Here is a 14,904-nt window from a genome sequence, read left to right on the forward strand (position 1 = left end):
GTCTGGTCACTCTCGGGGTCAAATCCTCGGGCGCCCCCCCCCCCCCCCCCGAAGGCAGATGAAGAAGTTCGCGGTGTTCGTTCGAGGCCGTTCGCTGGACGAGCGCGCGCGAGCGGCACGAAGCCGAGGATGGTTGTTAGTGGAGGCAGCGAGCATGCATTAACAGTACTCCGGACGGGGCCGGTGGTTCTCTCGGCTTCCCCGGCTTCCAACCAGCGCCGCGGCCCCTTCTCGCTCGGGTCCCGACGGTGTACCCCGGTGTGCCTGGACGGTGCACCGGGGGAAAGGAGTCCCCGGCTCGGTGCACGCGCCTTCAGTCCGTCGAGGGTCTTCGTCAAAATTGCATCCCTCTTCGCCGGCGGCGTGTCCTCCGATTCGAAAGAGTGCCCTCGAGTGTCTGGTAAACAGTTTCTCTCGAGTTAACGAGGGGAAGTGAACGACGCGTGAGAAAGAGACAAATAGCAACGTCATGTGGAGAGTCCTGATCGCTGGATTTTGCACGGTGAGTCTATTCGGAGACCGGTGCCGGAGATAATCGCGTTGAAAACGTCACGAATACCTTCATCGGAGATGGAAGTAAAAGATTTTCGACGCCGGTTATACGATTTCCGCACCGACTTCCGTTCTCTCTTTTTTTTCTCTCTTTCTCTCTTTACTTCTCCGTTGTTGGTAAGAGAAAGAAGTTTTGAAAACCTGTCAGATAAATTGCAAGGCATTTCATTGAAAGGTGAAACGGAGTTTCTGATTTCTTGTTTAGAAACTTGAGTCCAAATTGATTGGTCTTGACATATTTGCTTTAATTAGCTCTGTAAACTATAGAACAAAGTAGAACTAAATAAAATTCTCACTAAAGTTGTGTAACGCTTCTCATTATTGTTTAAAAACGATCTGGCAATAATTTAAAATTAGTATAACTTCAAAGAAGTAAAAATAAAAAATCACTATATTTATTATATATAATATGTATAAAATTTATACGTTGTGTGTGTAATATATTAAACCTATACTTATTTATTTATTTAATGTACTTTGAAAGTGCGCATCAGTGATACTGAAGCTTCGCAGGTTTTCTTTGAAGTAGCAAGTCACTCGTTATTTGATTTGCACCGTTCCGCTACTGCCTTTACATAAATTCATCATGAGGCGCACGAAGGGCTCGGTGCAAATTCCGTTTTTTTTAAGAATTTACGAAAGTAAATCCAAGTTTTATTCCTTCCCCCTCTCTTAGGTTTTAAAGTAAATCATCCAATTTTAGTTTTATCTATTTAAAACCAGCTTTTCCCCACGCTCTCTTAAATTTAGCTCAAAATCGTATCGAAGCAGATTAAACTAACTTTTCAATTTTTCAAAGTGAGTGGAAAAAAATGTGAAATTTAGAACCTCTCGGTTAAAAATCTAGATCCCCAGTCGAGGATTTTTGCTTTGTCTCGCTTTCTCTCTTGCCATCCGATTTGAATATCGAGGCAACCCCTGTAACCTTCGATGATGAAGGACGGTTTTTGGACGACTCCCGCGGATAAATCGGGTCGATCGTGGATGATGGACGACCGCTAGATTTCCATATCATCCGTTCTTGGTTGACTTATGTTTGTCGCGCGGCGCCAGAGATTCGTTTGACATCGCGTGATGACAGTTTGTCACGCGATGAATCTACGCGATGTTTGGAAAATGTTGCTTTTATCGAGGGACTTGCCACTGATCTCTTCTATTGACTCCTGTCGACCGCGACACGCAATCTTTTTAATATAAAAAGAAAAGCACTGAAAATACCGCGTGAAATTCACGGATGATTGCGAATGTATTACAAGATTCGCGATTCAGTTGACAAAACTTGACTTTACTGAAATGGGACACTGTATACAATGTTAACAACAAATATTAAAGAAATATTTAAACCAATTTCTTGAGTTAAATAACAATTTGTTATTTTTCTTCTCAACTTCTACGTATGTTGAAATTTGTTTACTTAGTAAATAATAAATTTGAGTCAAATTTAATATTTTTTTAATTAAATTGTTTAATTCCATTAATTGTTTTAGTTAAATTAACGACACATTTTATAGAAGTAATGACAACCTACAAGAATAATATTAAAAATAACTCGAATAACTGGGGGTATAATTCGGCACTATATACATAGTTAACACTGTAAGAAAGATTTTACATTAGTTATCAGCTTCATCTTCAGTAACATTTAATTACATTCCTTGCAACCCTCAACTCAGTTTCCCTATTTATTTGTTCCCGTCAAACTTGTTATCTTCTCTTTTTTTTTTACGCGATATCCCATTGCAATTTTGAAATGTCTGCCGATAATGACAATCTCAATTAATTTCCGTTGGCGAAAGAGGCCACTGCTCGCGGCCTCGAAGATATTTTGTGCTAAAGAAATGATCGGTTTTCATTTTAACTGGGACGAATCCCACGCTCGCCGTGCTCCATTTTGCAAAAAACTCTGCGATGTATTTCTATATTACGCCATTAAATCATGCCGCGTCGAAAATAACGCGCTGTCGGACGCGCCCATCGATTCACTTTAATTCTCTAAACGTCACGTCGCGCGCGGATAGGGAGGGGAGGAAGAAAGGGTTGTACACGCGCGATTTGCACGCGAATGGTACGTGTCGCAGTTTCCCCGAGGATAATTAAAAATGCACCCCATTAATACGTGACATTCGAGGCGACGAAATACGATAACGGGTAATTTAAAGCGAATCGCACGGCCGGACCGATACGTACATTTGATACATTTGAAATATTAATGGCTTCCCCAAATGACGAAATAATTGAATTGTGTCGGACATCCCCCTCCCCGCGATGTGCCGCGTGCGGCGACTAATTTCGCCCGTGAAGCGCGATATGTCGGAATACTTTAACGCACACGTGCACGCGAAAGTATCGAGAGGATTATGTATATCGTAATAATTCCTTCGTGTAAACGGCTCGTGTACGTGATCGCGCGGTCACTCTTTCCAATATACCTGCATTACATGCAACATCGCGTAACAACGTGCGCCGGCGAACGAAAAAAAAAAAAGGTCTTTATAATGGATTCGTCGAAATATTATGCACGAATGTTTATTTATTCCCACGTCGTCGAGTCCGCGCGTTTACCGAAAACACAATTTCCCCGTCGCAAAGTTTAACGCGAAATTTAATTAGAATACGTTCGATTTAAAGTTTAAATTAGAGCCGAAATTAATCCGTTTATAGGTGATTAAAATTCTAATTATGCGTATAATCCGATCGGGTTTGGCAACGCGAAGATGTCGATGATATAACGTTTATACCGACGATTGAATACCCGATGAATTAATTATTACGGTGTTAAAAGTGTGCAAATCTCAACACATATTGCTTCCGAAAAATATCTGTTCTTCTGGAGAAAGTATGCAGAGAATTTTGCCTTATTTCTACAATATTTATTTTTGCAATAAGAATTAGTAGCGACCTAAAGAATTGAGTGTGATGCTCTCTGTATCGAAGGCTCGAGTGAAAACCGATCAGAAACATCGAATTTCATTCCATCACTCTACCTCTCATGGCCACACCAAACCACCGAGAGTATCTTGTTCCTCTAAATAAGCTATTCGAAACCGGTGTTAAAACTACATATACGTGTAATCTATAAAATAACGTGTACCACATACATAGCTAAGAAATCACCACGCTTTTTGCATGCTAATTTGTTGATGAGTATTTTAATAAGTTCTTGAATATAAATTTATTCATGTTGAGACTAGTAGACGAATAAAAAGAAACATCTATTAAAACTTAATCTTGATTTTCCATGAATAAGTTTAATTTTAGATGTTTTTTTTTTATTGGTTTTTTGCAATATAAAGAAAAATATTGTTATCTTTATTCGCCTTTGCACTATAATGTAAACCTTATCAATGAAATTAACGTACTATTTGCCATATGATAACTTTTTCATGAAGATGAGATCTCTAAAAAAATGATATTTGACAATTTTCTTACACTAATTTTGGAATTAATTTCATACTAATTTGCATGATAAAAAACACTACAAATATTAAACGTATATATTCCAAATATTATCTTATTATATTCTATCATATCTCAAGTACTTGTTTTTCTAGTAAAATCAAACTTTTATGGTTGGGCTCCGTTCCGAGAAATGATTTATCTCTCAATGAACCATTCAATACGCAACAATTTTATTATCGTTAAGTACAGTTACTTCTCAGTTACTTCGCAGGTTTATCTTAATTTTCTATAGTTTATTTTTTCATCCATCTTTCTCTCTCTCTCTCTCTCTCTCCTCCTTGGCCGCTATAAAATTCTTCAATATGGTAACACATTGGTACTGTGTTTTACGTTTTACAGCCTTTAATTAACGTGCCTTTATCTCACCAAATTCCAGGCCGTCTTGGCGGTTTATTTGGCGGATAAGTTCGCATCTCGCGCATCGAAAGATTTAACTGTACCAAATTATACCGGCAAGAGCGACACCAATGTCGTGGATGAACGAGCCGCGGTGTTGAACTGGCATTAAGGAAAAAAAAAAAGGATTTATGAAGTCATAAAGAGAAGATTTGCGGTTCTCCTCGAATGAGACCGAAATAAAAGGCCGGGGACTGTCCGACTCTGCCTGGCCAATCGTAGCCGTTTCGTTTCGCGTGGCAGATTTCGAGCTATATTCTATCCTTTCCCGTTACATTTGCTCACCTCTCGATGCAAAACAAAATTCTAGTCGCGTATGTATATTTACTCTTTATCAATCGCTTGGGTTTAAAACCGTTAATGTATATGATATTTGAACGTATGTAACGTAATTTGTCCCAGAAGCCCACAGCTTTAAGAGACCGCCATAAAAGAAATTCCGACGATGGAATTTTTATGGCAATCTCTTAATTTGAATTCAAAGAAACATCCGAAAGTATTAAGTGTTTCACAATTAAAAATACAAATGTGTTTAAAATTTGTGTAATATGTAACACATATATAATATATTATATATTTTTACATTATGATTACATATGATCGTATAATCTTATATTATTCCTTCTTAATTTTCTTAATTCGGTAACTCTTACGCAATAAGGAAGAGATGCTAAAATATTTATGCATCTGACCCATTTGCATTAAGTAACTGTAAAATTTTGTAGCGTCCCGGGAGAATTACGATGGTATCAAAGAAACAGTCCGCGATAGCCATTAATGCGCAAAAATCCGGGGAGTTCGCATTTTAATTTATCACTATTAATCACTCGGCTCTTGGTTTAATTTAAAGCCAGTCTCCCCTGCCTTCGTCTTGCAAATTTCTCAAACTACGTCGCAACGACGTAATAGCGACACGCGTAATTACTCGAACGAGGTTCGCACAATTTCTACCAATTTCGGAGCCAAGTTTATCGGGAAAACAGCGTTTCGATAAAAGTTTCTCGTTGAAAGACATACGCGCGACCGGACGCTCGACACCTAAATATTTTGCTCGAAACGAGTTGCTTGTTGCCCAAGCCATTAGGAATATTGACTGTGCCTGGCATCACGAGGAGTTTCCGAATATTGACGGCCAACAATCGTCGATCGCTTTACTTAGATATTCTGCATTTGCATTCTCGACATTCAATTAATAGAATAAGCTAAATCGTCTTTATAAATCGTCGTTTATTTCCGCTTTACTAAGGTAATTTCCATACTAACGAAAGAGATTGAAAAAAAAATAGCAAAATACAAAGAATTTTAATTAATTAAATTGTTTTGTTTTGCCCAAATCAAACTAAGTTTATGGTTCAATTAAAATAAGTTTACAGATTTTGACTTCAAACTCAACTTTTGAAAATAAGAAAGTCATTCTTTAAGATTCTTAATGTACATATAAAATTATGTTATAGACTAAAACCAAAGTTTAATTTATAAAAAGTTTGCGAATCTTCAACATTATCATTAAATAAACATTTTTCATTAAAACATATTCTTTACGAGGCTTTAAAGTCTGTAATTGATTTTCCAAAGTTAGGATTAAGTTGAAAAGTAAGGATTAATCTCCTTCATTACAGATCTTTCAGTCCTTAAAAAAATAGAGAGAAAGAGAAAATGTTTTTACTGCTCTTGTAATCCGCACGTTACGTTTCGTCTTTAATGAATTTTAAATCAAAGGCATTTTTCAGTTTGAGAGAAACGTTACCTCAAACGAAATGAGCATCGCAAATTTGACAAATGCGAAAGTGCAAATGTAAATTTGCAGCGCAAGCATGCTCCTTAACTCGGTCGTTGATATTTTCACGTCGCAAAACACCTGCACGGATTATCATTAATTCCGGTAGTTTTAATTTTATTAGCATATGTAACAGGAGCTTTGTCACACGTTTCAAATGCGACAAAAACTATGAAGTGCAAAACAACACTAATCCATTAATTGAAAGGATACAATAAGGATGTTATAGTTATCTTAATTAAAAAGATTTTAGAGAAGCCTAATCGGCGTAACATACTTATAACAATTTTTATTACATATTATGAAATAAAAATGAATGATTATTAAGAGTATTATTAGAATTTAAATTTGCAGACGTAATCGAATCTTATCTTAAAAGATAATAGATAAAAGATAATAGATATGTAATTAGAATAGACGTGGACAATAGTCACGTTAAAATTAGAGATTGTAATTATCTGACTAAAAACTGAATGTAATCACACATATGAAAATTAACTTGAAATTTAAGATATTAATTAAAGCATTGATACCTGTTATCGTTAAAAATTTCATTTCCAGAAGTCTTGGAAATATGGAAAATATTGGAAATGGAGAAAATTCTTTAAATTATAATTAATTAAAGTTGAAGGATTTCCTATACAAAAACAATTTCAAATAATTAAATTTTCAGGAAACAAAAAACTTCTCATCTTCAAACCGTAGAAACGTGATAATTTTTCTCCGAACATATGATAAATATGGAAATGAAGTTGTAGATTTTAATTAATATTTTGAGAACCAATTAAAAAAAACATTTGAACTCGTTCGGTTCTTGCAGAAATTTTATATGTGCTACTTGTGTGTATGTATGTGTAAAATTTATATTTCCTATTTTCTGCTCGATTTTTGTTGGAAAAAAATTGTTCACGATATAACTATTAATAAAGAATAACTGGAATAAAAATAATTACAGCCTAGATTTAAAAAAAAATCTTGTTTTGTTTTTGTAAGAAATTCTTTAATTGCATTAATGCGATTTATCAAGTATATATATATATATATATATATATATATATACAGGTATATGTATATAATTGTATTACAGGTATATCTATCTAATTGTATTACTAACTAAAATTATACATGTCTAAAATCAATTCCAAATAACACATCTTTAAATAATGTCTTGAAGACATCATAAATTAGACATGAAACATATATCTTAAAGACATACACATATTTTTTTAGTTCTATAAAATGTTTTCAAAATTAGAAGATGATTTTAAACGACTTCAAGAATATTCATAATGCTTTCTGAGACTTTTTATTTATGTAAAAGTATTCGAAAACATTTTGACAAGAAGAAAAAGAGAGAATACTGAAATTGCAGGTTGACAAATTGTTTTATGATATAAATCACTATTTTTGTAAGCTTATGAATAAAGATAAATTATTATCATTAAACAAATCTTATGGAAATAAGAGTGTTTATAAATTTAAAGAACTATCAAGAGATTAGTTGATCTGCGATTCCAACAATTTGTAGCTTTAAAGATACTAACAATTTTCGCGAATTTACCCATGTGAAAGCAATTTGCACATCTATAGATCTATGGATTTGCGGATATTGTGATTCACAAATCTAGCGATCTACGGTTTGAGCTATGTATCTACGAATTTAACGATTTACTATAACAGTCTATGAATTTATAAAGTCTAGTAGCACATAAATATTTTTTATCTACTATTATAAATTTATTTTTTTATTTTGGGTAATTCAAGTAAAGTATAAAGTAAAAAGTATTTTTATAGTCAATATAATTTCATATTTGTTTTATATTCTTAGATCTTTTAAACATATCTGTTGAAATATATTTTGCGAGAAATGTCATCAAAAAAAGTTTTATTAAATAATAACAGTTAATTATTAAATTTATTAAATTATTCAATAATATATATTGTAAAGCTGCCTTGATTAATTATTATAATAAAATTGTCTTCTTTCTTAAACAATTATGTATTTTTATTTTTAGTAGCGTAATTAGAAAACATTAAAATTAATTTTTTTTTAGTTATCTCAATAAATAATTCTGTGTTATTTATAAATAATTCTAACAATTATTATGTATCAATAATGAATATATAAATCAATGCATATTTGTGGAGCTATGAAACAACAATAAAACGTGGCTTTATCGTGGTTTTTAATCAATAATACACGTGCTTGCACGGAAAAAAGGGGTTAACAAAATTTAGTTACAGTAGCCAAAATTGGTTTGTGATAACTAAATTTTCGCTATATAATACAACTGAAATTCAGCTACCACATACAAATTCTTGCTGTTGTTTTTCTACGTGTAATCGCATCGTCAGCAATTTGTCGCTTCGAGTTGGCAATCCTTTTAATTCATACGCGTCACGGAAACCGATCGACGGCGAACACGCCTACGTGGTAAATGCGGATGCGCTTACTATAGACCGATCTGATATCCACGGTATGATTGCGAAGCAAGCGATCTCGAAAAATACGGCCTACCGTGACCCGTACGATGAGCACGGGCAATGTACGGCAGGCGTTCATGTAATATATAATGTGTATGGTGCACATAACGAATATCTTACGCGGTCACCAGAGCGTTTCCTTACACCGTTAACCGTATCGAAGTGGGTTCTCGGTTCTGGTCGCGTGCTGGTCACCTTGTTCCTTGCCAATGGTAACGTAAGGACGTTGTAAACATCGTAGGCACCGTGGTCGTCACCGGGAAGGTCCTTTTCACGGCGATAATTAACGGCGCGCGTCGCGCGACGAAAGGCGGAACGTCCCCGGGTATCGTAAGGTAAGATTAATTGGACGCTTAATCGCTTTTATTGTATCGCGCACTGGGGGCGAGGAGGACCCCCGGAAGTATAATAAACGTGTACTCCATTCTATATTTTGCACCTTATGCAAGGCAAACGACCGAGGCAGCTCGCGCAATACATATAAAGTACCAATAAAGAGGCGATTAAAGGGAAATAATTATTCGCACATTCGTATTGCTCGTGCCGGTATGCTGGGAGTTTAAAGTGAAATAATTGAAACTCTTGAATAAACGCGATGTTATATACCAGCGATAAAATCGATAACTGTCTATTGTGTACAAAATTATCGCCACTCTTTTAGTATAAGCTAGCTGAAGATAAATCGCGATGGATCAGACAAGTGTTAATTAAATTTAAATTTAAATCTAGTGCATCTTACAGAATACGTAAAATTTAATTGTTAATATATTATAAAAAGTTATAATATTAAAAATAATAAATATAACTTTAATTATTTTATTCATATCTTGCCTTACAATTAATTTTTACTCTAATTATAATAAAATTTTTAATATCAGGTTAAAAGTTAATTAGAAAGACAAATATGAATTAGAAATTACAAAGAAATGTAAAGTTATATATTTGAACGTCTTTCCAAAACATAATTCACAAAGAAAGCTTCCATTTGCAATGATATTCAATTCAGAAACGGCTGCTATATCTCGTTATGTTTTCCTTTAATGGCGAATATACCTCTCTCTCTTAGATTTAAATAGGCAATTCGCCCTCGGAACGTTTCATACGCCGATTCAGCTTGTACTCCTGACCCCGTATCCACGCCGCTCTCGCGGAAAGAAATTCAAATCGATTAAAGTGTTTATGCAATTTTGGGTAAACGAGGGCAAACGGGGTTTTTAAGTAGAAAGTAAATCTGGTAAAAATTGAAAATAATGCGCGATCCGCTATAGCTGCCGCGAGCGCGACTGAACGGCAGTAAATTGCCGTGAAAAGAAAAATAAAAAGAGATGTTGGCTGCCTAACAGTTATATAGAACAATACGGTTGTTATGTTTTAGCCGCTATTTATGCGAGCACACTCCGTAATTCGTGATTCCTTGTTTACGAGCCGAACGCGTTACGCGTACGTTATCGTACTGCTCTGTACTTATCATACGGTACTATTTACTCGAGACCTGCCTGCTGCAAAATCGTTCCAACGTCATCGAGCACTGGGAGGTAACTAACTATTTACAAAACGTACCGGTGCGCTTCTAAAATGTTGTTCCCAGATCAAATGGACCAATTTGTAACGACAAATTCAACGAGACGGGAAACCTGCGACAAAACGTGAAACAGTTTTATTCGATTAGAATGCAGCGCGGGACGTTCTGGCGCACCCCGCTTACAAATCTTTCCCTTCCAATTACAATCATTAAGACAAGCCCACGTATTTAGGGCAAAATAATGGCGCACAATCGAATAAAGTAAATTCTCCGATGTGAATTCCGATCTTAAAGAAAAGAAAAAAAAGAAAACACGTATTCCCGAAAATGCAAAGATATTAAAGAATCGGGTGGGAAATCGTGAGTCGTGGGAAATCAACGCTGCGAATCGTGCGCATTTTTTTTTTTTTCAGAAAAAAATTTCTATATATGAAAAATATCTCAATTATATTCCTTTTTTTTAAAAAAAAAAAAGCTTTCGAAAAACAATCACGACATTTTGACTTTAATTTGAAATTCTTTCCGCGTAGCAATAAAACTGTTTTTCTACATCAAAAACTTGTTGATAATTGTCTGGACAGTCCAATTCGTAAAATTAAAAAAAAGAGTCGCGTTTCACACTTCTTATCTTCGGATTGACATATTTATATGTATATATATTAATTTTCACGATTCTTTTTAATTTTTATAAATTGAAAAGGAAACTTTATCTTCGCCAGCTACATTCTTCCCATCTCTGGCGAACGGTACAAGAAAAGTATCTATATTTCGTCGATTAAGAAAAAAAAATCCTTTTCGCTCGCCTTTCCGCCGCGACGGAAGGCGACTGTGAGAAGTGTTATTAAACGGTGCTTCGGGGACGACGGAATAATAATCGCGCCCGGCAGTTTCGAAAAGAGAAGAGAAAAGAAACCGCAAAAGAAACGGCGGCGCGCGCGAGCCCTGAAATCTTTCACGGCGCGCCGCCCTATCCGCATCTCGCGGGGTATTCATCATCGGCCGCAACCAACGGCTCCGCTCGTTTCAGGTCGCCGCCGCCGTTGCCCAGGATTACGAGGTCTCGGACATTCAGTGCAGCGGCGCGGGTTCGGCGGCCGATCTCCTGACAGCCAAGATCAAAAGGCCGGTCGGCTTCAGAGGCACGCCGCTCTTCGCGGACGACAGATCGGCGAATCCGCTCGCCGACATTCACTGTCAGATCAGGCCGGACCCGAACGATCCGCAGGAGGATAACTACTTCCTGAAGGTGACTGACTTCTCCCGATGCGGCATCCTCAAGAGAAACGTGAGTCATCGAGCGATACGAGAGCGAGTTACGCGGAACGCGATTTTTACGGGGGAGCGGGGGGGGGGGGAGGGGGAAAAGGGAGAAGAGATCTCGGGACGATGACGCGTCGCTCGCACTCCTCCTCATCGTCCTCCCTCGGGGGGTTTGTAGCTGACGCGGCACAAACATGAACCGGGGCCTTCGTGCCGATCGGTCCGATAGCGATTCTAATTCGCAATTGATTCACTCTCGGGTGCCGCCGCTATCGCGGACGCCGGCGAGACGCCTCGTGCGTCCGATCGGATCGCGTCGGGATGCCGTTATAATATTTTCGAGATGGCTAACGGCCGAAGTTTAACTGTACTCTCCGCTCGCCCAATTCCGCGCTTCGCTGCAGTAAACGCTCTATATTCGCGCGGCAACCGCGCGAGACACCCCTGCCCGAGAGAGTCCCGATGTAAAAAAAAAAGAAAAAGAAAAAGAACTTACACCGCGTACATAAACTCGCGAAAGGAGAGTCTCGAGTAATCTCGAGCGCGCGGAAGAACTTATTCATTGTCACGATGGGAAATGGTATCTACCAGGGATTCATCCACCTGCGAGTGTGGTTCCCGGCCTTCCCCGGCGTGGTGATGCTGGCCGACCAGGAGCTGATCCTGATGTGCCGACCGCCCGAGCCGACGCTGCTGCGGCACAAGGCCGCCGGTTTCGCTGGCACTTTGTAAGTCACACGGCGCATCTATCTCCTCGAAAATCTCGCGAGGTAATAGATGAGCATTATTTCCGCCACACCACGTGGAGCGGCATTTCTGCCTGCGCGAGTTCCTACCTCGGGGAAACGGTTTCGAAGTATAATTATTCGCTTATTTAATTATACTTCGTGATATAGCGATGTAGACAAGAGGGGGGCAGAGAGGGAGAAGTCTGGAACGTGGTTTTTTATCGTTTACCTGAACGAATAATCGTGATATTTCACGACAAGTGCCGAGAATACTTACATCTTTCCGCGACACGAAATAGATAATAATACACAAATGAATCGTTCGCAATGTTAAAAGAAACATATTTTCTCTTTAAATGAGAGGGAACTCGTGCCAAAAAAGTATATAGAATTAATGATAAACAGATACACGACACGCAGCAAGAGAGAACGCAACGCGCTGAAGCGGCGACGCGCGTCTGCTTTAAAGGGTTAATCGTTTCAGTCCGCACGGCGCGAGGGTGTCCGGGGTGGTGGAGGAGACGCCCGGCCGGCTCGAGTACGAGGTGGCCCTTTACCGCGAGGCGACCGGCAACGTGTCCGATAATTCGCAGACGGTCGATCAAGCGGTGCCGATCGGCACGAAGCTGCAGCTGCGCGCCCGCATCAGCCCGGACAGCGCCTGGGGCTACATCAAGCTGCTAGAGGTGACGGTCAGCCCCGACCCCGATCAGCCCCATGCCCCCGGTAGCGTCGTGCTCGTCAAGGACGGCTGCAGGAATCGCGATTTCGCGTCCATCATCCCGCACCAGCCGGCGAGGTACCGCGAGCGCAAGAACGAGGTCTTCCTCGACTTCGAGGCCTTCCTACTGAGCTCGATGAGGGAGCGCTCCACCCTCTGGATCCACTCGCAGATAAAGGCCTGCATGGAACCGCAGGACTGCCAGCCGGTAAGCGACTAACGCGATTTCCATTCGTTATATTCCATACGTCGTGGACCCCCGCGATATCTCATCCGATAATATCTCAGAATATTTCATCCGGATGATTCGTTTTTTTTGTCTTCGTTGTCTTAGCTGTCGCTTATTCGCTGTGACAATGCAAATTTCGCTTTTAAATGTGATTTCAGTGCAACGACTTGATGCATTGGTATTGTAAAGGAAAAGTTTTATTAGCTTTTCACTCAGTACAGTAAATTTTCAGTCAGAAGTCTTGTTTTTTTTTTTGCAAATAAGTAAAGACGATCATTTTTAAGTTACGTTATTGTAGCAAGAGCGCAATGCATTATTTGAGAAAGAATTTATAGTTTTCTAATTATTTTCTTTTGCGCTAATTCTGGAACTTTATAAAGAATATATATTTTGTAACTAAATTTCGTATAACTGTAAAATAGTCCAGAATTTTTTTTTTTTTTTATATGATTGTCTCAGCTATGTCTTAATTATTATAGAGCAGAAAATGGAATTTTTATTTAAATAAAACGCTGGGCAAAAGAGTTCATCTGTGAATTAAAGTTTAAAGCTTTAAAACCCAACAAAAAAATATATATATATTTATTTATAAGAGCATTAATCAAAGAATGTTACCGCATGGTCGCTAACTTATTCCATCCTGCATGCAAATCCATGTGTAGAATGAAATTATTTTCACGAACTCATACATCAACATTCGAATGCATTTTAAATGCACTCTGGTCTGTCGCGCCGATAAAATTTACGACAGAAAAAAAAACCTCGATAGTTTCAAAATACGTACGTATGACTCGCATAGAGAAAATCCATTATTTATTATTACAACGAACGCAACGTGGTTTAACGTCAAAAATATAATCGAGACACCTCGCACAAGAATCTATCTTAAATATGAAAAGAATATTTATGACTTTTACATATTTACAATTCGTACTCCTTGGCATGTGAAAAATTATTCTACTAAGACGCGCAATTCGCGGATCGGCAAATCTAGAAGTAAGGCAGAACAAAGATAAATTATCCAGGCATTATATCTGCCTCGGCAGCATGTATCTCGCAATCAATCTATCATTCAATCTCTACACTTCAACCTACTTCTGTATCGCATTGCCTACATTTTACACTAATTAATCGACATTTTTTTATATTTCAATTGTTAATCCTCCGCGACATACCGAAACTTTCTAATTAGACACGCCATTCAAGAGACATCAATTTTATTTTGCTGTCGCCTATCGCGTCATCTCGCTAGCTTTTTACCTTCGCAGGACTTCTGTCTCGATCTTTTCGAACCTTCGGGACACGGGAAGAGGAGGAAGCGGGCCGTCGAGGCGAACGTGGAAGTATTAAGCGAGTTCCTCCCGAAGGTCGAGCGTTTAATTAAAAGATACAACGACTCCACGCCGTACACCAAGTTCAAAGAGAACATTGAATATACGGTGATGATGCCAGATGGTAAGCTCTATATTTTTTAATGCGTTAATCACGGGAAAATTAAATCTTTTTGGCCGCGTAATCGAGATTAATCCCTTTGATGTCAACTCTGGCAACGAGAGATTCGTGAGAGGCAGAGAATTAGCGTGTAACTGGGATTCTGCAGCAGAATGCAACGAGATTAATCCGGATCAGGAGTCGACAACAGATCCGTCGCTTTTTATATGATCTCCGTAATTATTATTAATTATTTTTTTTGCATAACTCAAAATATAATAATATCAACAAAAAATTACGTGAAATGTAAAATATATAAATAATATTAACTATTATATTTTAAAT

General features: G+C 38.0%; 1 protein-coding gene across 1 annotated transcript in view; it reads left to right on the plus strand.

Annotated features, from left to right (window-relative positions):
• Positions 1-14,904, plus strand: part of LOC105829244 — a 17,120-nt gene continuing 2,216 nt past the window's right edge. Inside the window, exons 1-5 of the mRNA XM_036292281.1 lie at positions 1-502; positions 11,218-11,475; positions 12,042-12,178; positions 12,663-13,107; positions 14,397-14,583. Of these exons, the coding sequence (XP_036148174.1) occupies positions 470-502; positions 11,218-11,475; positions 12,042-12,178; positions 12,663-13,107; positions 14,397-14,583 (1,060 nt within the window). The 5' untranslated portion in view covers positions 1-469. The remainder of the gene's footprint in view (positions 503-11,217; positions 11,476-12,041; positions 12,179-12,662; positions 13,108-14,396; positions 14,584-14,904) is intronic.

Source organism: Monomorium pharaonis, chromosome 9 (genome assembly GCF_013373865.1).
Source record: "Monomorium pharaonis isolate MP-MQ-018 chromosome 9, ASM1337386v2, whole genome shotgun sequence".
Taxonomy (NCBI): domain Eukaryota; kingdom Metazoa; phylum Arthropoda; class Insecta; order Hymenoptera; family Formicidae; genus Monomorium; species Monomorium pharaonis.